Source organism: Mugil cephalus, chromosome 8 (genome assembly GCF_022458985.1).
Source record: "Mugil cephalus isolate CIBA_MC_2020 chromosome 8, CIBA_Mcephalus_1.1, whole genome shotgun sequence".
Lineage (NCBI taxonomy): Eukaryota > Metazoa > Chordata > Actinopteri > Mugiliformes > Mugilidae > Mugil > Mugil cephalus.
The window spans coordinates 324756-348117 of NC_061777.1; the positions used below are offsets into that span (position 1 = coordinate 324756).

The 23362-nt window shown below is 45.4% G+C and overlaps 2 protein-coding genes across 5 annotated transcripts; one reads left to right on the forward strand and one right to left on the reverse strand.

Moving 5' to 3' along the window:
- Positions 1 to 1272: 1272 nt before the first annotated feature.
- mfsd14bb (major facilitator superfamily domain containing 14Bb) lies at positions 1273 to 12703 on the forward strand. 2 transcript variants are annotated; one of them, XM_047591151.1, is made up of 13 exons: positions 1273 to 1487; positions 3858 to 3950; positions 4284 to 4346; positions 4862 to 4989; positions 7293 to 7407; positions 7527 to 7745; positions 8201 to 8314; positions 8762 to 8833; positions 8948 to 9060; positions 9191 to 9288; positions 10631 to 10773; positions 10847 to 11130; positions 11282 to 12009. In XM_047591151.1, exons 1-12 carry the CDS (start codon positions 1437 to 1439, stop codon positions 11081 to 11083), a joined length of 1446 nt encoding a protein of 481 aa, XP_047447107.1. In that variant the 5' UTR covers positions 1273 to 1436; the 3' UTR covers positions 11084 to 11130; positions 11282 to 12009. The 2 variants fall into 2 exon arrangements, 1 of the variants encoding a protein (XP_047447107.1); XR_007113226.1 differs by adding an exon at positions 12113 to 12703 and having other exon boundaries at positions 1274 to 1487; positions 10847 to 11885.
- Positions 12704 to 15495: 2792 nt separating this feature from the next.
- On the reverse strand, positions 15496 to 21196 carry lrrc2 (leucine rich repeat containing 2). Of its 3 annotated transcripts, none has more exons than XM_047592177.1 (11): positions 21181 to 21196; positions 20661 to 20767; positions 20102 to 20246; positions 19228 to 19343; positions 18440 to 18540; positions 18216 to 18372; positions 18007 to 18143; positions 17210 to 17355; positions 16521 to 16673; positions 15693 to 15871; positions 15496 to 15592 (listed from the first exon to the last, which is right to left on the reverse strand). In XM_047592177.1, the coding sequence occupies exons 3-11, from the start codon at positions 20236 to 20238 to the stop codon at positions 15543 to 15545; spliced, it is 1176 nt and encodes a 391-aa protein (XP_047448133.1). In that variant the 5' UTR covers positions 20239 to 20246; positions 20661 to 20767; positions 21181 to 21196; the 3' UTR covers positions 15496 to 15542. The 3 variants fall into 3 exon arrangements, with proteins under 3 accessions (XP_047448133.1, XP_047448130.1, XP_047448131.1); XM_047592174.1 differs by having other exon boundaries at positions 19216 to 19343; XM_047592175.1 differs by lacking the exon at positions 21181 to 21196 and having other exon boundaries at positions 19216 to 19343; positions 20102 to 20243.
- Between the last annotated feature and the right edge of the window lie 2166 nt (positions 21197 to 23362).

Sequence of the window (23362 nt, forward strand, 5' to 3'; positions counted from 1 at the left end):
AGTCGCCGTGTTGAACTGTTTGTGTTGCGCGCGGACCGAAAACAGCAGAAACGTTTTTAATATGAACTGTGTATTTTTTGTTTGTTTGTTTTCTTGTAAATGTAACGGCGCCGTTTGTTTGTGACGATGCTCCGTTAACAAACGTCGCTGCATTGTAGTGTGAGCGGCGGCTCAGCAGGGGGCGCTCTCTAACATTCAGCTCCGGGGCCAGTGACTATAGATGATACTGATCCCGAGACAGATTTCCTCGCTGTTAAACTTGTCGCAGAGAAACGAAGCTGGTTGAGGTCTGATCCGGGACCAGATTGGTGGTTGAAATTTAAGGTGTGTTCGTTGTGTGAGTACAGACATCCCGGTAGGGCGGTGTCTTATCACTCCGCCCCTGTAGCCACCGCCCGGTGGCCTCGGTGTGCTCCGGTGAGACAAAACCAACGCCACCAATCAGAGTAAAGGAATTTCGGTTAAAGCCCGAAGCCGCCGATGTTCTTTAGGGTGGGCGATACTGCAAAGTTTGGTATCGACCGATACCAAGAAAACACAGGGCCATTACTGTCGATAGCGATACCGATACTTTTCACAAAGCAGTTGCTTTCATGTAGAGCGATTAGTTCATTAATTAGTCTTCATGATTATTATCACAAAAAACAGGACAATTAAATGTATTTTTTATTCACGACGACCAAAAATATAAAGAAAGAAGATTAAAAACACAACAATATAAGTATAACAATTTAAAAATGTAACAAGATCAAACCTACAACAACATCAAATAATAATAAATGATGAATGCAGTGTTTGTGTCTACAGCTGTGAAATAAGAGCTGGGAGTTTAATCTTGGCCACGCCCACATTTACCTTGCAGGGCCAGTATCGCTGATATCTGTACTTTCAATATGAATTCAACAATTAATCCTTGAATATTCTTCAGTGTTAAATCTGAATTTTCATGACCTCTATGTGTTTTGTGATTTGTCTTTTAGAGTATTAATCGGTTAAAAACCAGTACAGAATTTAGGCAAAGTTTATAAATAAATAGAAAATACTTTACTATCATACTAAAGGTTTCTGTGTAGAAACAAAATGAAAACAATTTTTTCACGCAGAGTTCAGAAACTACAATTCCCTTCATTGCACTTCTGTCCTTTGTTTAGTATAAAAAGTAAACTTAAGTCGTTCAAGACAGAAACTGAAACTTCAGTATCGATCTCATGATATTGGTATCGATCAATGACGTTACCTACATGGTATCGATACAGTCGATACTTTTGGATCGATCCGCCTACCACTACTTCACAGAGTTAGCCCGAGTCCCTGGTAGCGCAGCCCGGACGTAGCCACAGCTCACACCGCGGGACACCCTGGAAGAGACGCAGAGCCCCCAGGAGGATGACCGGCGGCGCACACTGGATGTGAACATCGTGTCGGGAGGATGTGAGATGAACCGGGGCAAATCAGCGACCAACGACGTCATGTTGGTCCGGAGCTCGGTGAGAACTAACTGGCTAGGCGGCTAACCGGCTAACCGGAAACACCTTCACCGCCGCTACGGCTCGGTAGCTAACAAACTTAGCATTAACGGCTAATGTGTCTGTTTTAATCCGTAGTTGCTGGGACGTGGGGGACAGAGACACGTTAAAAAGAAACGTTATATTAAAAATAAGGCGACCAGGGTTCTGAAAGGAAATCCGAGGACATTTACAGCTCGGAGATTTAAAAAAAAATAAAATAAATAATAATAATAATAATAATAATAAAGATAGAATTAAATGTTTTAAAGATGAAAAGAAGAAACATGGATAATCCCGATTTAATTTATTTTGATATGTATTCACATTTAAACATATCTAAACTGTTATTGCTGTAATGTTAATAGCTACCGTAATAGTTGTAGTCTGTGCGCATGCTCACCAGCGCTTCCTATCTGGCTACCGTATTAACTGTTGTTGTATTACTTTTTTCCCTCATTCATAAAATACTAACATCGGAGACATTTTCAGGGACAACTTTAGGATATTTTTCCATTCTGATAACGATAAAACATTATAATTCAGTCCATGTTGCCTCTGTCTCTGCGTTCTGTCTGTAGAGCTCTGAGATTATTTAGTGAAATTGAGCTGCTGAGCAGATTTAAGTAGGAAGTTGTGGAGAAAACTCTTGATTTTGACATTTCTCAGGAGCTCAGCGGGTTCCAGCCTCTGCTAAATATTCCACAGTCGCCTGTCAGAGGTTTTTAGGACAAAGTGGAAGTTATGGAAGCGTCAGGAGACAGAGAGTCTCCAGACGTGATGTTTGTCTTCAGATTATCTCCAGGACAGAGCTTCATGAACGGGTTTCCATGGCCCAGCAGCTGCATCCCAGCCAAACATCACCACGGTCCATGCAGAGCGTGGGATGCAGAGCGTGGGATGCAGTGGTGGGATGCAGAGCGTGGGATGCAGTGGTGGGATGCAGTGGTGGGATGCAGAGCGTGGGATGCAGTGGTGGGATGCAGAGCGTGGGATGCAGTGGTGGGATGCAGTGGTGGGATGCAGTGGTGGAAAGCAGCACCACTGGACTCTAGAGCAGTGGAGACGTTCTGTGGGGGGATCTGTAAACCTGTTGGACCAGTCTGGGTCTGGAGGTTCCCTGGAGAACGCTGCTGGTCTGACGTGACTCTAACCCGGACTCTAGAGACCAGATCCGTGTTCACACTGAACCCACAGACTGTTTCCGTGTGGGTTTATTTGCTGCTTCGCTTCCTGTCAGAGGAAACGTGATGACGCTGTCGCTGCTTCAGACTCAGACGATATCAATTATTACCACTAAACTATATTATTGTCAACAACTTTTATTTAATGTATAATTGGAATGTCAAGAACTTTTAAATGTCCTGAATGTAAATAAATAAAACAAACTTTAAAAGTAAAAAGGTAACTGAATGCACTCCACTCTCTGACCTCAGTGACCTCAGTGAGTCTGGTACTAGTGCTGGTACTGGTACCGGTACCGGTGCTGGTGCTGGTGCTGTTACTGGTGCTGGTACTGGGGCTGGTGCTGGTGCCGGTACCGGTGCTGGTGCTGGTGCTGTTACTGGTGCTGGTACTGGGGCTGGTGCTGGTACCGGTACCGGTGCTGGTGCTGGTGCTGTTACTGGTGCCGGTACTGGTGCTGGTGCTGGTGCTGTTACTGGTGCTGGTACTGGGGCTGGTGCTGGTGCCGGTACTGGTGCTGGTGCTGTTGCTGGGGAACCACCTTGGACTGTGGTCCAGTTGTAGTCAGAGTCAGAACAAGAATCGAGAAAGATATTTGTTTCTCTTCCTGAATGAGCAGGGAAGTTATTTTTCATCCAGCAGCAACAACATCCACACATAGTAAAATACATCGAGGACACAAAGTTGGTTTTCATTCATCATGCGACTAATTGATTAATTTATGAATTGGTTTATTGATTGTGGCGACAGGCTCAGCTGTCTGTCTTTCCTTCTGTCAGCCATCTTGTTTCAATAACCTTTACTGAGCTGTCAGTGGACAGAGTGAGCAGAGTGCTAACTGCTAGCATGCTAGCTGATGGATGGATGTTACAGATGTTCCTTTAATCATTTCCCCCTCAGAGGATCCAGGTATTTACTGGTTCCCAGTTAGAACCAACTCTTCAGTTCAGACCGTATTTTCCTTTGGGGAACATTTCCAACGTTCCTGTAGTTCTGCTGCTCTTCATTTAATATCGTTGCTGGTCCTGCTGTTGTTGGGTGGATCGGTTCTGCCCCAGTGTGAACGTGACCTGAGTGTGTTCTGCCTTAGTCTGAATGTTCTGTTAGAGTTGTGCTCTAGACCCACAGATGAGTGGTTAATGTTCCTTCCTGTGGTTCTCCTCTTAGAACGGCCGAGGCCGAGCCAGAGTGACTCACGCCGTGGTGGTGATCTTCCTGGAGTTCTTCGCCTGGGGGCTGCTCACCACGCCCATGCTGACCGTGAGTAAACACGAACATTACTCTGCTCTGCTTGGTTGTTCAGGGACGTGAGATTAGGATTAAATGGGACCAGACTCAAGACCTGGTTCAGTTTCTGTAGATCAGGGACCAGTGGTTCTCCAGAAGAACCAGATTAATGTTTAGGAACAAGTCAAAGTCCTGACCTTCATCCAGTAGAAATGTTGGAGCATCAGCTGATGAGAGGAAACCACCAACATCTCACAACTCAGCTGGTTCTGATCTGGGATCAGATTAGACGTTCCTCATGTTTGCAGCAGTAGAACCCGGAGTCCGTCCGCCTCCTTTCATCGCTGTGCGTCTGTTCTTCCTCAGGTCCTTCATGAGACGTTTCCTCAGCACACGTTCCTGATGAACGGGCTGGTGCAGGGCGTCAAGGTCAGACCTGCACTTACATCAAAAACACTAAAAAAACTAAAACACTAAAACACTAAAACACTAAAAAACCAAAACACTAAAACACAAAAACACTAAAAAAACTAAAACACTAAAACACTAAAACACTAAAACACAAAAACACAAAAACACAAAAACACCAAAACACTAAAACACTAAAACACTAAAACACTAAAAAACCAAAACACTAAAACACTAAAACACAAAAACACTAAAACACAAAAACACAAAAACACTAAAACACTAAAACACAAAAACACAAAAACACCAAAACACTAAAACACAAAAACACTAAAAAACTAAAAAACCTTCCATCTGAGACCGGAGGAAGTTTAAAGAGGTTCAGAGAGGAACCCGTTATCAGTCCCAGCCTCCAGGTTCAGACCGGATCAGGTTCTGGTTCTGGTTCTGGTTCAGAGGCTCAGTGTTTTCACCACATTCTTTCAAACATATGATCTGTATAAAACCAGCTGACCCGGTTCCTCTGGCCTCCTCAGGGGTTCCTGTCCTTCCTGTCGGCTCCTCTCATCGGGGCTCTGTCCGACATCTGGGGCAGGAAGTCCTTCCTCCTCATGACCGTCTTCTTCACCTGCGCCCCCATCCCCTTCATGAGGATCAGCCCCTGGTGAGACCAAGATGACTTCACTTTATTCCAGGTTCCATTCTGAGCTTCTGCTCAGACAACAACATGGAACAGCTTTATTTGTGTTGTTGTGTCTGCGACCGGTGGAAACAACAGGAGTAATTACACAGAACACAACCAGATATAACCGAGAAACATGGGATATAATCTGTGGATGTGTATGTGAAGGTTGTTTCCAGTATTTTTAATGCAGAAGTGATAGAACATCAGGAACCAGCTGCACCAGTTCCATTAAACACACATTTACTCAGTTATTCATTTATTTCAAACACTGAAGAGAGAAGAAATGCATCATCAGTGACTGAACAGATGAGTCCTGAAACATTTAACAGGAACTCTTCACGTCCAGCTGGTTCCTGGATGTTCTCCGACCTGGAGAACCTGAGTTCTCAGTGATGATGGTATGAAGAAGAAGATGCCACAGGCTGTAAAACGGAAGCAGGTAGATTAGCATGACGTTAGCAGTGGCTAGCACCACAGCAGGAAGGTTGTGGGTTCTAATCTTAGACTTGAATCGTCCACAGGGGAAATGACCTGGTCTCCGTAGATTAGCTGCACATTAAAGGAACACGGTTTTATCTAGTAGAACCAAACAGGAGGCAGAGTCGTTCCAGCCGAGTAGAAGAACATCTGGACTAGTTCCACTAAAGAATCTTTTATTCGCTGGGAATCAAAGCCTCACGAGCCCCAGATTAATGAGGAATGTGTCGGTCACATGAGGCTCATGTGAGTCGGTCTGAACCCACTAAGTCTCCGTGAAACAGCACAGACCTGAGTCTAGATCCAACCCGAGGCCACGAACCAGCGTCTGAGCCTGACGTCATCTGGCTCCAGCTCCTGGATCAGCTGATCCTCACATGCTCCGATTAAGGCTCCACGGACAAATTCAACCAGTTCCTCTCACAGCTGCATGTAGTGTGACTCCAGTGTGACTCCAGTGTGACTCCGGTGTGACTCCGGTGTGACTCCAGTGAGACTCCAGTGAGACTCCAGTGTGACTCCGGTGTGACTCCAGTGTGACTCCAGTGTGACTCCGGCTCTGCACAAACTTTATTTATTTAGACTGTAGCTGGTGTATTTGGTTGGATCCAGGTAGAGTTTCTGTTGCAGGAGGACGGTTCAGATCAGACCTGGTTCAGTGTCAATGTGACTTTCTTGAAGCGTGTTTGTCTGAAACCAGTTCGTTCCTGGAAGTGATTCCAGATCAGATCAGTTTCATGACTCAAACTTTCATCCACTGAGGAGACGAGTCTGCGTTTAGTTTGACCCTTAAAGTTTACAGAGGAAATGAAATGACTGAACTTCACAAACACGTCGACCTCCTGCTCCTCCTCTTGCTCCTCCTCCTCCACCTCCTCCTCCTGCTCCTCCTCCTCCTTGAACAAAGCGGAGGTGAATGCATGAGAGGAATGTGATGAAATATGTGAACACGTCAGAGTCGGATCCTTAAAGACCAGTTTCACTTTCACTGCAACAACAAAACAGGTCGACCTGGTCTGTAGCTCTGCAGGCCTACAGACCTACAGACCTACAGGTCTACAGACCTACAGACCTACAGACCTACAGACCTACAGGTCTACAGGTCTACAGACCTGCAGACCTGCAGACCTACAGACCTGCAGACCTACAGGTCTACAGACCTACAGACCTACAGGTCTACAGACCTACAGACCTACAGACCTACAGACCTACAAAGCTCCTTAAGGGTTTTACGTCATTAAATGATTTTAAGGTCTGTGTTAAATCTGAGGAACATCTGCAGATGTTCTAGGTTCTAGTTAACTTAACTTGGCTCCAGCCTTGTTCTGTATTTATACTTGAGTTTGTGTTTGTCTTGTTCTGTACGTTCTGTCTACAAAAAGATTTTACATCAGTGAGACAAAATGCTGAAATAAAGGTTATAATTATTATTAATGTGCAAATATTCCATAGAAGATTGTTTAATTAAAATTAAATCAAAATTAAACTTCTTTTTCTCCAGAAGTTTCTTTTTATTTCAAAGGATAGTTTATTAACATTCTCCTAATTTACTGGTTCTCTCATTAAAACAAAGGGAAAGAGTTGTTTCCTGTAGATCGAGGTTCTGTTTCTGGTCTGGACCCTACAGGTCCAAGTGATCTGGTCCTGCAGGACTAAGTGATCTGGTCCTGCAGGACTAAGTGATCTGGTCCTGCAGGACTAAGTGATCTGGTCCTGCAGGTCTAAGTGGTCTGGACGTGCCCCCCTGGTTTAGAGGATGTGCGGTGGATCGGAGTCTAACCTTGTGTCCTCGTCTCTGCCTCCAGGTGGTATTTCGCTCTGATCTCGGTCTCGGGGATTTTCTCTGTGACCTTCTCTGTGATCTTCGCCTACGTCGCCGACATCACGGAGGAGCACGAGAGGAGCATGGCCTACGGCCTGGTAACAGACTCCGCCCCCACACGCCTGGTTCAAACCAGCCAATCACAGACGGGTCACGGCCGTCACACGGTCAGACCGGGTCAGGATCCACGTGATTAAATGTTTCCCGTCCTCTCCAGGTCTCCGCCACCTTCGCCGCCAGCCTGGTGACCAGCCCGGCCATCGGGGCCTACCTGTCAGCGCAGTACGACGACAGCCTGGTGGTCCTGGTCGCCACGGTGATCGCCGTCGCTGACATCGCCTTCGTCTTCTTCGTGGTCCCCGAGTCGCTGCCCGACAAGATGAGGCTGACGTCCTGGGGATTCCCCATCTCCTGGGAGCAGGCCGACCCCTTCGCCGTGAGTCCAGCCTGGAGGCTGAACGACTGTTTACTGACTGTTTAACTGACTGATTAACTGACTGTTTAACTGACTGATTAACTGACTGTTTAACTGACTGTTTAACTGACTGATTAACTGACTGATTAACTGACTGAATGACTGTTTACTGACTGATTAACTGACTCATTAACTGACTCATTAACTCACTGACTGACTGATTGATTGATTGATTGATGGATTAATTGATTGATTGTTTGATTGACTGACTGATTGATTAATTGATTTAATTAATTGATTGATTGACTGATTGGTTGATTGATTTAATTAATTGGTTGATTAATTGATTTAATTAATTGATTGATTAATTGATTTAATTAATTGATTGATTGACTGACTGATTGATTAATTGATTTAATTAATTGGTTGATTAATTGATTGATTAATTGATTGATTGACTGATTGGTTGTGTCCAGTCTCTGCGTCGGGTGGGTAAAGACCCCACGGTGCTGCTGATCTGTGTGACCGTCTTCCTGTCCTACCTGCCTGAGGCCGGACAGTACTCCAGCTTCTTCCTGTACCTGAGACAGGTAACACCTCCACACACCTGCGTTACTGCAGCCTCCACCCACAACCACACCCACAACCACACCCACAACCACACCCACAACCACAACCACACCCACAACCCTCAACCACACCCACACCCACAACCCTCAACCACAACCACACCCACAACCACACCCACAACCCACACCCACAACCACACCCACACCCACAACCACACCCACAACCACACCCACACCCACAACCACACCCACACCCACAACCACACCCACAACCACACCCACAACCACACCCACAACCCTCAACCACACCCACACCCACAACCCTCACCCACAACCACACCCACAACCACACCCACAACCACACCCACAACCCTCAACCACACCCACAACCACACCCACAACCCTCAACCACACCCACACCCACACCCACACCCACATCCTCAGGCCTGAGAGTGTTTTCTGTTCCAGGTGATCGAGTTCTCCCCCGCGGCCATCGCTGCCTTCATCGCCATGGTGGGGATCCTGTCCATCGTGGCCCAGGTACTGGAGCAGCCATGTTTGCTGGTCTAGTCTCCATGAGACCAGCTGAGGACATGTGGACATGTGGATCACATGGACCTGTTCATGTCTCATCATACTCTGTGTTGTTGTCAGACCCTGTTCCTCAGTGTTTTAATGAGGACGATCGGCCATAAGAACACGGTTCTCCTGGGTTTAGGCTTCCAGCTGCTCCAGCTGGCCTGGTACGGCTTCGGGTCCGAGCCCTGGTGAGTCCACTCTGAGTGTCCACTCTGAGTGTCCACTCTGAGTGTCCACTCTGTGAGTGTCCACTCTGTGAGTGTCCACTCTGTGAATCCTCAGTTTCTGTTGTGTCTCATATTTGTGTTTTGTCCTCAGGATGATGTGGGCAGCAGGGACATTAGCAGCCATGTCCTCCATCACTTTCCCAGCAGTTTCTGCTCTGGTGTCACACAGCGCCTCCCCAGACCAGCAAGGTACCAGCTAACAGCTAATATTAGCACCTCCTAGCCTCCCCAGACCAGCAAGGTACCAGCTAACGGCTAATATTAGCACCTCCTAGCCTCCCCAGACCAGCAAGGTACCAGCTAACGGCTAACATTAGCACCTCCTAGCCTCCCCAGACCAGCAAGGTACCAGCTAACGGCTAATATTAGTACCTCCTAGCCTCCCCAGACCAGCAAGGTACCAGCTAACGGCTAATATTAGCACCTCCTAGCCTCCCCAGACCAGCAAGGTACCAGCTAACAGCTAATATTAGCACCTCCTAGCCTCCCCAGACCAGCAAGGTACAAGCTAACGGCTAACATTAGCACCTCCTAGCCTCCCCAGACCAGCAAGGTACCAGCTAACGGCTAATATTAGCACCTCCTAGCTAACGGTAACTCTGCCCAGCTGATGCTACCTCCTCCTAGGGAACAATAGCTCCTACTAGCTAATGGTAGCTCCTAGCCTCCCGGCTAGCAGTAACTCCTCCCAACAAACAGTAGCTCCTCCTAGCTAACAGTAGCTCCTACAAGCTAAGAGTAGCTCCTACGAGCTAATGGTAACTCCTACGAGCTAATGATAACTCCTACGAGCTAACGGTAACTCCTCTCAGCTAACGGTAGCTCCTCCCAGCTAACGGTAGCTCCTCCTAGCTAACGGTAGCTCCTCCTAGCTAACGGTAGCTCCTCCTAGCTAACGGTAGCTCCTCTCAGCTAACGGTAGCTCCTCCCAGCTAACAGTAGCTCCTCCCAGCTAACGGTAACTCCTCCCAGCTAACGGTAGCTCCTCCCAGCTAACGGTAGCTCCTCCTAGCTAACGGTAGCTCCTCCTAGCTAACAGTAGCTCCTCCCAGCTAACAGTAACTCCTCCCAGCTAACGGTAGCTCCTCCCAGCTAACAGTAACTCCTCCCAACTAACGGTAGCTCCTCTCAGCTAACGGTAGCTCCTCCCAGCTAACGGTAGCTCCTCCCAGCTAACGGTAACTCCTCCCAGCTAACAGTAGCTCCTCCCAGCTAACGGTAACTCCTCCCAGCTAACGGTAGCTCCTCCCAGCTAACGGTAGCTCCTCCTAGCTAACGGTAGCTCCTCCTAGCTAACAGTAGCTCCTCCCAGCTAACAGTAACTCCTCCCAGCTAACGGTAGCTCCTCCCAGCTAACAGTAACTCCTCCCAACTAACGGTAGCTCCTCTCAGCTAACGGTAGCTCCTCCCAGCTAACAGTAACTCCTCCCAGCTTACGGTAGCTCCTCCCAGCTAACAGTAGCTCCTCCCAGCTAGCGGTAGCTCCTCCCAGCTAGCGGTAGCTAGCCTGACCTTGCCTCTGTGTGTCCAGGTGTGGCTCAGGGGATGGTCACCGGTATCCGGGGTCTGTGTAACGGTTTGGGTCCAGCGCTCTTCGGCTTCATCTTCTTCCTCTTCAACGTGGAGCTGAACGACCTGCAGCCTGTGGCCGGTCACCCGGCGCCACGGCACGAGGTACAGGCTCCGCCCTGAAACCAGATAAACCGGTAAATTATTCGCTGACCTGACGCTCTGTGTCCGTCTGTAGAAGTCCATCATCCCTGGTCCTCCCTTCCTGTTCGGGGCATGTGCCGTCGTGTTCGCTCTGCTCGTTGCCATCTTCATCCCCAGCCACCGCCGCACCAGCGACCTCAAGACGTGCTCCGCCCACAAGCCCGCTGGCTCCGCCTCCTCCGCACACGCTCAGATGGCTGCCAGCCCTCTCACCACGCCGGCCAGCGATGCCGAGGACATCGAGCCGCTCCTCCAGGACAGCAGCCTCTGACCGGCCAATCAGAGCGCCCCAGTCCCAGAAGCCCCGCCCCCTCCAGAGTAAACTGCTTTTATTGGTTCAGGAAACGTTGGGCTGCAGCCACAGCGAGCATCTGACATTCATCCACAAGATTTAACAATATATTTAACTTTAATAAAAGAAATCTGCACAAACGTTATACAAACTAAACATTTACATCATTGGTTCCAGAATGTCCCTCCTCCCCCTCCATAGTTTCCTCTGGCCGCCGCCCCCTCCGTCTACCTGAGGCCACAGATCTAACATGGAGCCTTCACCATGAACGGCACCACGGCCCTGGATAAACCAACATGGCCGCCAACATGGCCGCCAACATGGCCGCCAGACGTCACCCTCACTGAGCATGTGCAGGACCTCAGGCTGTTAAAGAGTTGGAGAACAGAATAGTCTGGGCTCCTTTACTCCTCCGTCCAGTCTGAACCTGAACTCCTCCGTTTATCACCTCCTCCTCCTGTCTGAATACTTGAAGCTCCTCCCGGCTCAGCTGGTCCTCCAGGTGGCGCTAATGAAGCCGCCCTCAGAGCTGATGCTTCACAAACAAGATGTGCCATCTCTCTCTCTCTCTCTCTCTCTAACATTCCTGCAGAATCCAGCCTGTCGGTAATCGCCACGGTAACAGGCGTCATGGAGCAGAGGTGGGGGGGCAACAGAAAACTCGACTGAAACGTTACAAAGCATCTTGTTTTTTATTGTTGTTGAACCTGATGATGATGGTGATCGTTTATTTGACAGGCATCAAACATACGGCCCGCAGGCCTAACGTGGCCCCCAGACCGTCTAACGTGGCCCCCCCAGACCGTCTAACGGGGCCCCCCCAGGTCTAACGTGGCCCCCAGACCGTCTAACGTGGCCCCCCCAGGCCTAACGTGGCCCCCAGACCGTCTAACGAGGCCCCCCCAGGTCTAACGTGGCCCCCCCAGGTCTAACGTGGCCCCCAGACCGTCTAACGTGGCCCCCCCAGGCCTAACGTGGCCCCCAGACCGTCTAACGGGGCCCCCCCAGGTCTAACGTGGCCCCCCCAGGCCTAACGTGGCCCCCAACAGCAAACATAGAAAACTAATATCTGTAATTTATCAACTGGTTTATTCAGAGAAGTGGACAGAACACAGCACCGACACCAGGACTAGAAGTAAATAAAAACCAGGTGTAGATGACGGGACGCTGCGTTCAGGCTCCGTGGGATTTGGCTCATCTGTTCATCACCGTCACATCAGTTTCACGTTCAGTTCCAGTGTTTCCTCCAGTCTGAAGAGTTACTGAATGTCTTTTATTTGTTTTTAAACCAAAAATCTTTCCTGGAGCTGAAGACGTCGACGACTAATGAACTAACTGAGCAGCTGAGAGCCAACATGGCCGCCAGAGGAGACGTCTCCTGGTTGACGAGGAGACGTCTCCTGGTTGATCCAGATGTTTCCTCCTGCAGCACTTTAATTTCTCTGTGCCTCTAACCTACTTGTTCATATCTGTTTTTATATATAAACCCAGAGGAGACGTGTTCGTGCTTTTGCAGTTGATTTCTTTTCTCTTATTAAGGATGTAATTTTAATATCTATGACAATGATGATAATAATAATAAAGATGTATGACGTTTTACACATGGTTTTGTTTTATTTTAGTGTCTCACATTCACTGATTTATGTCCGTAAAAACATCAATGCTAAGCTAACAGTCACCGAGGCATGCTACATATCAATGCTAAGCTAACACTCACCAAGACATGCTACAAATCAATGCTAAGCTAACAGTCACCAAGACATGCTACATATCAATGCTAAGCTAACAGTCACCAAGGCATGCTACATATCAATACTAGGCTAACAGTCACCAAGGCATGCTACATATCAATACTAGGCTAACAGTCACCAAGGCATGCTACATATCAATGCTAAGCTAACAGTCACCAAGGCATGCTACATATCAATACTAGGCTAACAGTCACCAAGGCATGCTACATATCAATGCTAAGCTAACAGTCACCAAGGCATGCTACATATCAATACTAGGCTAACAGTCACCAAGGTATGCTACATATCAATGCTAAGCTAACAGTCACCAAGGCATGCTACATATCAATGCTAAGCTAACAGTCACCAAGGCATGCTACATATCAATACTAGGCTAACAGTCACCAAGGCATGCTACATATCAATGCTAAGCTAACAGTCACCAAGGCATGCTACATATCAATACTAGGCTAACAGTCACCAAGGTATGCTACATATCAATGCTAAGCTAACAGTCACCAAGGCATGCTACATATCAATGCTAAGCTAACAGTCACCTAGGCATGCTACATATCAGTTCTAAGCTAACAGTCACCAAGGCATGCTACATATCAATGCTAAGCTAACAGTCACCAAGGCATGCTACATATCAATGCTAAGCTAACAGAGAGATGAGGGATAAAAGAGTCCTGAGAACCAGCTCCAACTAAACGAGCTCCAGATAAAATCATATCATATTATTATTATAATAATTATTATTATTATTATTATTATTATTATTATTATTATCCGCTCTGCTCGTGTTCTCTGGCCGAAGTATTTTATCTGTCTGGTATCTGTGGAGTTGTATAGAACTAGTACTAGTACTTCACTACTGTACTTCAGTAGTAAAATGCTGTAGCTGAACTTCGTTGGTTTGTTTCTAGATGCAGGGACAGAGAGTTTTAATTGGCTCTAATAAGAAACATTTTGAAACTTTAGTTTGGTTTTACCACATGTACATGTACTTCCACTCCATCAGATGCTCTGTGTGGTACATCCTGTACTTGTAACTGTGAGTATTCTTCATGTTTAACATTAGAAATAATATAAATACTGATATTCAAACTTTCTTCTTCTTCTTTTATTTCTGTTCGTTCTCTTTCCGCTGTCTCTACTCAGGCTTCTCACAAAAGAAAAAACGATTTTCACCAACAAATATTTTATTAAATGTGAAAAAAATAAAATATCAGAATAAACCACAAACGACTCAAAGCCTCAAAACATCTGCACAAAAATCAGTTTAAATATAAAAACACATGTTAGTTTCATCTCATTAAAGCAACAGATCCATAAAAACCATGAGCTCCGGTTTCTCTTCTCAGGCTTCATCAGGAATAAAGTGAATTTATTCTCCATCAATCAGAGTCTGGAATGAAACGTAATAAAAAAAGACGTCCACTCTAAAACCACCTTAAAAACACAGAAGAAAAGAGAAAAATAAACCTTTATCTTTATTTCCAGGAGCCTTCGCTCAGTGATATTTAACAGACGTCCAGCTCAGTTTAAAGCTCCAGTTTCAGTTAATTAGAATTTAACCTGAGATCAGTTCCTGAGAAAAAATAGCTAAAATGATACAAATGGGTTTTTGAGTTTTCATTTAAACTCAGTGTCTCATTATTTTCCTCCAGATGTTTTAATGTTGCAGATTCTTTGTGTTTTCAACAGAATTTATTTCATTTAAACGACTCAGAAAAAGATTCCTGAGAAGAACTGGTTTAGATGCAGGTCACATGATCAGAGTCTGGTTAGCTTAGCATTGCTAAATGGAAGGAACTTAGTGACTGTTAGCTTAGCATTGGTATGTAGCATGTAGTCTTGGTGAATGCTGGTTTAGCATTGATATGTAACATGTAGCCTTGTTGACTGTTAGCTTAGCATTGATATGTAGCATGTAGCCTTGTTGACTGTTAGCTTAGCATTGGTATGTAGCATGTAGTCTTGGTGACTGTTAGCTTAGCATAGATATGTAGCATGTAGCCTTGGTGACTGTTAGCTTAGCATAAATATGTAGCATGTAGCCTTGGTGACTGTTAGCTTAGCACTGTGGGTTCTTTGGTTTCTTCCAAATGGAGAGTGAGCCTGGTTCTATTTTACTAGAACCTTTGGAGAACATAGAAACTCTTGGTCCAGGTCTAGTCCAGGGGTTGCCTGTCTATTCTATTCTATTCTATTCTATTCTATTCTATTCTGTTCTATTCTATTTATAGTAGGGGAGGGAGCCACCGAGTTAACGTAAACCCCGTCCACTGATTCCAGGTCAGTATTTTTACGGGTTCTCTAACATGAACCGTCTCAGATTGTGTTTGTTTTTTCTTTTACATCTCAACACAAAAATAAAAGTAACAAATAAAAGTAACAAATAAAAGCAACGATGACCTGAAAATAAATGAACACGTCTTCACGTCTGTTCACAGAATTAAAAGCAGCAGCATCGAATCAAACACCTGAAAACTACGTCCTCACAGACACATCTTCATCACCTCCACCTCCTCCTCCTCCTCCTCCTCTTCATAACCTCCACCTCCTCCTCCTCCTCCTCCTCTTCATAACCTCCTCCTCCTCCTCTTCATCACCTCCTCCTCCACCTCCTCCTCCTCCTCCTCCACCTCCTCCTCCTCCTCCTCCTCTTCATAACCTCCTCCTCCTCCTCCTCCTCCTCCTCCTCCTCATAGCACACAGGAGATAGACACCTTGGTGGTGGAGTAGGGGACGGTGTCTGTGAAAGACAAATATAAAATCCTGGTTCAGAAGAAGAAGCTCCTCCTCCCTGATGAATGAATGAATGAATGAATGAATGAATGAATGAAGGTTGTGACCTCTGTCCTTCAGAGAGCTGACGTACGCCTCAATGAACTCCTTCTCTCTGCTGTCCTTCTTCACCTCCTCCTCTCTCTGCTCCTTCCACCTCCTCCTCCTCTTGTCCTTCTCTTTCTCCTCCTCCTCCTTCTTCTTCTTCTTCTCTTCATTTGATTTGTTGTCGTACAGTCGGATGAACCTGAGACCAGAGGCAAAGCTATTGATGTGCTGTTTGTTGTCTTGTTTGTTGTGTTGTGTGTTGTGTCGTGTCGTGTCGTGTTGTGTTGTGTCGTGTCGTGTCGTGTCGTGTCGTGTGTTGTGTTTTGTCGTGTTGTGTCGTGTCGTGTTGTGTCGTGTCGTGTTGTGTTGTGTTGTGTGTTGTGTTTTGTCGTGTTGTGTTGTGTCGTGTTGTGTCGTGTTGTGTGTGTCGTGTTGTGTTGTGTGTGTTGTGTTGTGTTGTGTGTTGTGTTGTGTGTGTCGTGTCGTGTCGTGTTGTGTCGTGTCGTGTTGTGTTGTGTCGTGTTGTGTCGTGTGTGTCGTGTGTGTCGTGTCGTGTTGTGTTGTGTCGTGTTGTGTCGTGTGTGTTGTGTTGTGTTGTGTCGTGTGTGTTGTGTTGTGTTGTGTCGTGTCGTGTTGTGTTGTGTGTGTTGTGTCGTGTTGTGTTGTGTCGTGTGTTGTGTTGTGTCGTGTTGTGTTGTGTGTGTCGTGTCGTGTTGTGTTGTGTCGTGTTGTGTTGTGTCGTGTCGTGTTGTGTTGTGTCGTGTTGTGTCGTGTCGTGTTGTGTCGTGTCGTGTGTTGTGTTTTGTCGTGTTGTGTCGTGTCGTGTTGTGTTGTGTCGTGTTGTGTACTTGATCTCAGGGTTGCTGCACAGTTTGGTCGGGATGCAGGTGAGTTCGTCTCCGCTGACGACGATCATCTTGAGCGTGGAGATGTTGGAGAGACAGTGAGGAAGGTACGTTAGACGATTCCTGTGGACGAACAGGGAGACGAGCTGCTCCAACCTGAGGAGAAAACAGCCACGGTTAGCCTAGCTTAGCATAAAGACACACACTTCAATTGGTTCACAAAGGAGACAACTATGGATACTACCTGTGTGTATCTACCTGTATATATTTACCTGTATATATCTACCTGTGTGTATCTACCTGTGTGTATCTACCTGTATATATCTACCTGTATATATCTACCTGTGTGTATCCACCTGTGTGTATCTACCTGTGTGTATCCACCTGTGTGTATCTACCTGTATATATCTACCTGTCTGTATCTACCTGTGTGTATCTACCTGTGTGTATCTACCTGTGTGTATCTACCTGTATATATCTACCTGTGTGTATCCACCTGTGTGTATCTACCTGTATATATCTACCTGTGTGTATCCACCTGTGTGTATCTACCTGTGTGTATCCACCTGTGTGTATCTACCTGTATATATCTACCTGTCTGTATCTACCTGTGTGTATCTACCTGTGTGTATCTACCTGTGTGTATCTACCTGTATATATCTACCTGTGTGTATCCACCTGTGTGTATCTACCTGTCCATGTCCTGTGGCAGGTCGGTTAACATGTTGTTGCTCAGGTCCAGCACCTGTAGGCTGCTCATCCTCAGAGAACAGATGGGAATAGACACAAACTTGTTCTCTGCGATGTCCAGGTGAACCAGTTGCTTCAGGCTGCTCAGCTGCACACAGGTAACACAGTGACATAATCAGCGCGGCGACATCACCTGCACTGTTAGACGACTTCTACATATTTAACAGGAAGCTAAAGAAAACAGCTGATTAGCTTAGCATAAAGACCCAAACCTCTACTCACCTGTACACATTTACCTATTCTCACCTGTATGTCCTGTATTTACCAGTATTTACCTGTATCCACCTGTATTCACCTGTATTTACCTGTATTTACCCGTATCCACCTGTATTCACCTGTATTTACCTGTATTCACCTGTATCCACCTGTACATCCTGTATTTACCTGTACTTCCTATATTTATCTGTATTCACCTATATTTACCTGTAATTCCTATATTTATCTGTATTCACCTGTATTTACCTGTATCCACCTGTATTTACCTGTATTCACCTGTATTTACCTGTATTTACCTGTACTTCCTATATTTACCTGTATTTACCTGTATTCACCTGTATTCACCTGTATTTACCTGTATTCACTTGTATTTACCTGTATTTACCTGTACATTCTGTATTCACCTGTATTCACCTGTACTTCCTATATTTACCTGTATTTACCTGTATTTACCAGTATTTACCTGTATTTACCTGTATTTACCTGTACACCAGTCCCTCTCCTCCTCTGGCTTCAGTCTCACCTCAAACGGCAGCTCTGACAGGTTGTGGTTTCCCGTGAGCTCCAGTCTCTCCAGGTTCTCACAGTTTCCGAGCTCCGGAGGAACCCTGGACAGACGGTTGTAGCTGACGTTCAGCTCCTTCAGCGCCGTCAGTTTACCTGAAGACAGAGGATGTTTGTTCATGATCAAACCTGAACCCGTCCCACCCTGAAGCACCGAGAGCTTCTCACCGATCTCAGGCGGCAGCTGACTGATGGTGTTTTTGGGGATCTCCAGGACGGTGAGCTGGGTGAACAGAGGCAGGTATTCAGGGAGGTGGCGGATCTTTGTCCCTCTGACGTGCCACTCCTTCAGGTAGGTCATCCACTGCAGCTCCCTGGGGAAGTCCTGCAACACACGGACCAGTTACCACCTCAGTGTTACACAACGTGAAACCAACAGAACGTTGACTCACGGTCCAACGATCTCCATCCAGCTGGAAGATCAGTTTGCTCTGGTCTGGATCCTTCTGGTCCTGGTCCTGCTGGACGTCCTGATCCTGGTGCTTGTCAGCTTCTGATGACGGCATCAACAAATACAGGTACACATGTCAAACAGTAGTGTTCAACCTGTGTACACCTGTATATCTGTCATATCTACCTGTGTACCTGTATATCTACCTGTATATCTGTATACCTACCTGTATATCTACCTGTATATCTGTCATATCTACCTGTGTACCTCTATATCTACCTGTATATCTACCTGTATATCTGTCATATCTACCTGTGTACCTGTATATCTACCTGTATATCTACCTGTATATCTGTCATATCTACCTGTATATCTACCTGTGTACCTGTATATCTACCTGTATATCTGTCATATCTACCTGTATATCTGTCATATCTACCTGTGTACCTGTATATCTACCTGTATATCTGTATACCTACCTGTATATCTACCTGTATATCTGTATATCTATCTGTATATCTGTCATATCTACCTGTATATCTACCTGTGTACCTGTATATCTACCTGTATATCTACCTGTGTACCTGTATATCTACCTGTATATCTACCTGTGTACCTGTGTATCTACCTGTATATCTACCTGTATATCTGTCATATCTACCTGTATATCTGTATATCTACCTGTATATCTACCTGTATATCTGTATATCTACCTGTATATCTGTATATCTATCTGTATATCTACCTGTATATCTGTATATATACCTGTATATGTACCTGTATATCTACCTGTGTACGGCTGTATATCCGTCAGCGTGGATCTCTCCAGGTAATGATGCAGCAGGTTGCGGTCGCTGGTCTTCAGACTCTTGCAGTAGATGCGATATTGCCACTGTTGGTCAATCCTGCAGACAGACGTGTTAATGAAGGATCAGCAGCACAATGCACCGTTCGTATCAGGTTTCAGTCGCCTGGATGTTCCCGTTGATCATCCAAACTCGTGACCTTTCTGCTCCCTGCAGGCCAGACTCCGACCTCTTCCACCACTGTGCTCATGCTGGGTTATAAATAGCAGCGAGTGTGTTCATATTACTAAAATGAGCCGGGACTCTCATACTTCATGATTAACAACAGTCAGCTGTGTGTGACTCAGCCAAGTTAAATCATCTTATTTTGATCAGCTGTAGAAACCACCTGCACACAAACTGACTTTTACCTTAGTTCACGTAGGACGTCACTAAACAGGAGCAGGTTGAGATCAGTATAAATATGAGAGGTCCCCATGCAGAGCCCTGTGGGACACCTGCTTTTAAAGTCGAGAGAAACCAAACTGGTTACTGCCCATTTCCTAGAGTCCAGACTCAAGTATTTCATGTTCCTGTCTGTAACTTTGAGCTGAAGGTTCTGGCTGTGGACAAACTGAAGATGTTTACAGACTCCAACACATCCTGGACGTCATGACTTCAAGCTGCTGATGTGTCCTGGTAAAGTCTGAGACGAGAACATACACTAGAGAATCATCCACATATTCCTGTCACAGGTCCTCATACAGAGCCCTGAGGAACACCAGCATTAGTAGAGAAGGAATCATCTGAATCAGTCTCAGGTTCTTTCTCATGTGACCAGAACCTGAGATCTGAATGTGAGTGTTCTCTCGTCTCACCTGGCGAGGGCGCTCTTCTCAACCCTCTCCTGTTCCTTCCTCTGTCTCTGTGTCTGCTTCTTCACCCGGACCTCCCAGATCCCTCGGATCAGAGACAGATCGTAGACCGGGACGTCCACCTTCCTCTCCAGACCCATCTCTGCTGCTGAGGAGGAGGAGGAGGAGGAGGAGGAGGAGGTGATCAGGGTCATTATGTTCCTCCGATCACCATGTTTAAGAGCATCATGTGTTTGATTTAATGGTTGATGATGGAGATGAATACGCGTTTCTCTATAACTCCAACATCACAACATTTAAACTAAACTGTAGCTCAGGTTTTATCAGCGAAAACCTGAATAAATTAACTTCAGATTAATTAAATAATCAGACTGAGAACAGAAGTGAACAATAAATCTCTAATATAAAACCTGTTACTGTTATTTTATTCTTTATTTCTTCACCATGAACCAAAGACAAGAACGAACTCTACTTCCCATGAGTCACCTTCACGGTTCATCTAACAAACTCCTTCCTGTCCCTCTGCTGTCAGTCAAAGCTGAGACATTGACATGTGTCTTACCTGCGTGTCCTGCCGTCCGTCCGCTGTCTCCGTCTTGTTTACCGACCCTGAGACGCTCGCTGGGCTGTGATCTGACCCCGTGACTGTGTTTCTTCTATTTTTACCAGCTGAGATGAGTCATATGACCCCAGAGCAGCATGTAGGTAAAAAAGAGATAAAAATAGAAACTGAATAATGTCAGAAAGACACAGAAAAAATATTCCACAGATCTGCAAGAAAATAAACGTTTGTACTTCACTCTCTAAAAATATCAGGTTTAAATCCATAAAAACTGTTTTATTCAAACAGACTATGAAACTAATTTGAACACTTCGCTCTGCTACTCTCTGTCATCAGTAACTAGGAGCTGCTCTTTCCATTGATACCAAGCACCATGTAGCTTAAGCTAACCAGCTAGCCTTAGCTTGAGAAAACACTCAGATAAACTATGAATTTCTCAGTCATCATTTCAAAGTTTCTTCTTCTTCTTCTTCTGTCTCAATATTTCATCAGAACCAAAAACAACTGACATCAAATGTACCTGGTCTAGTTTTTATCATCCTCTGGCTCCTTTAGAGTCTGTCCTCATGATTCTACATCAGCTATGAACCACATGGAGCCTGGACTCATAGAGTCTGAACCTTTACCTCCATCTAGTGGTTTAACGGTGCTACTACAGATAATAAACACAATGCAGCCATCTAGTCAGTTAGCTTAGCATTGATAAATGGAAGGAACTTGGTGACTGTTAGCTTGGTATGTAGCATGTAGTCTTGGTGAATGCTAGCTTAGCATTGATAGGTAGCATATAGACTTGGTGACTGTTAGCGTAGCATTGATATGTAGCGTGTAGCCTTGGTGGCAGTTAACTTAGCATTGATAGGTAGCATATAGGCTTGGTGACTGTTAGCTTAGCATTGCAGTGAGTAAAGCTGAGTGTGTTAGTGAGTCATAAAGTCAAAGTGAACCAGAACCAGTCAGGGACCTGAAGCAGCTGGTTTTTATTTAAAGTGTAAATCTATAAATATCTGACTCTGAACACAATGTAAAGACATTTCCAGCTCATGACCTCAGCCTCTAAAATAAATGAGTCTAAACAATAGAACAATAGACCTAAACGATATGTCCACAGATGATTTAAGTCTCATCATTTATAATATGATAAATAATAATTTATATTTGTTTCTGTTATGAGACATTAAGCCATGTGAGCTACAGGAGCTTTATTGAATATTTAAACAGGGACAGATTCAGACTGATCAATATTATAACTAATAACATTATACCTGCTGTTAGGTTGTGTTTTAATGTTGATTAAAGTCATTAAATAGAAGGCAGGAAGAATTCAAATACAACAAATAAATACTACTGTAGTTCTGCTGCTCGTCCACATGAGGGCGCTGTGAGTCAGGTCAAACACAAACAAGCTCTGGATCCTCCACCACGAGGAGCTGAGATTATTATTACTGGATTCTTTTAAGACATTTTATTTCTTTAGTCATGAGTCTTATTTATTTTACTGATGAAACACTGAAGCTCGGGTTCAGTAATCACGTGGAGGCTAGCAGGAGCTGCTGTTAGCCGGGAGGCTAGCAGGAGCTGCTGTTAGCCGGGAGTCTAGCAGGAGCTGCTGTTAGCTGGGAGGCTAGCAGGAGCTGCTGTTAGCTGGAAGCTAGGAGGAGCTGCTGTTAGCTGGGAGGCTAGCAGGAGCTGCTATTAGCTGGAAGCTAGGAGGAGCTGCTGTTAGCTGGAGGCTAGGAGGCTAGCTACAGGTGAGTTTACAGGTGAGTTTACAGGTGAATCTGTTCAGCCTATAAACCTTTAAATTTAAAACATGACCCAAACCGCGGAGGACTCTAAACTCTAACCATGTTATTTTCAGTCCGGTTGTGACGTCGCTGACTTGTGGGTTCGTGTGACATAAATAAACTAATAAAGTTGACACTCGTTAAAGTGAAACCACAGAACGAGCGAAGACGTCTCCGGCTGCTGTTTATAACTTATTTAATATCACGACCTCATGTCCGTGTGTGTGAGGTTCTGGTTTCTGGTGATGTCATGATCAGTGTGTGAAGTGTCTGGTTTTAATGAGGCCGTGAACTTTACTACAGGCTTTAGAGTGTGTTCGTCTGTTCATCCATCTCTGTGAGGACCTCAGAGTTCATCACTGGAGCCATCGACTCCACGTAAATATGGGAATGTTGATTATACAGGAACTTATTTTAAAAAGAATGTTTTAAAACTGCTGGTGGCCGTGATGTCACATCCTGTTTCTATAGCGGCAAAATAAACTTAACGAAACTTATTCAAAACACTTGACACTTCATCATCATCACATTAACCACCTGAAATGACTGAAAACATCCTTCAATAAATAATATTTGACATGTATTTTTTTATAGTGTTTTAGTTTGGCCCAAGTCCCGCCCACTAATATGGAGGGGGTGGAGCTTATGACCTATATACTGCAGCCTCCAGCCCCCAGGGGGCGCTCTACTAGCTTTGGCTTCACTTTAGAGGAGATGCTCCATATTTACATACAGTCTATGCTATTCTAAGTTTTCCAGATGTTGTGGTGTTGGTCTCCATATGAACAGCGCCCTCTGGTGGGTAAGTTAACCAGCTGAATGGTGTTAGATGATGAGTTAATATGTTCTAATTTAGTACAAGTGTTATAATATATCATGTGTATTGTTAGAAAGAAGAAATAAAAACACAGTGTT

Bases quoted from the DNA above. Each gene is read 5' to 3' on its own strand.
- mfsd14bb (XM_047591151.1), top strand. From the start codon at position 1,437: ATGAACCGGGGCAAATCAGCGACCAACGACGTCATGTTGGTCCGGAGC. The intron at 7,746-8,200 runs GTGAGTCCAGCC...GGTTGTGTCCAG, and splicing joins AGCAGGCCGACCCCTTCGCC to TCTCTGCGTCGGGTGGGTAA. The intron at 9,061-9,190 runs GTGAGTCCACTC...TTTTGTCCTCAG, and splicing joins GGCTTCGGGTCCGAGCCCTG to GATGATGTGGGCAGCAGGGA.
- lrrc2 (XM_047592174.1), bottom strand. From the start codon at position 20,238: ATGGGTCTGGAGAGGAAGGTGGACGTCCCGGTCTACGATCTGTCTCTG. The intron at 18,373-18,439 runs GTGAGTCAACGT...CGTGTGTTGCAG, and splicing joins TGGATGGAGATCGTTGGACC to GACTTCCCCAGGGAGCTGCA. The intron at 18,144-18,215 runs GTGAGAAGCTCT...CTCTGTCTTCAG, and splicing joins TCAGCTGCCGCCTGAGATCG to GTAAACTGACGGCGCTGAAG.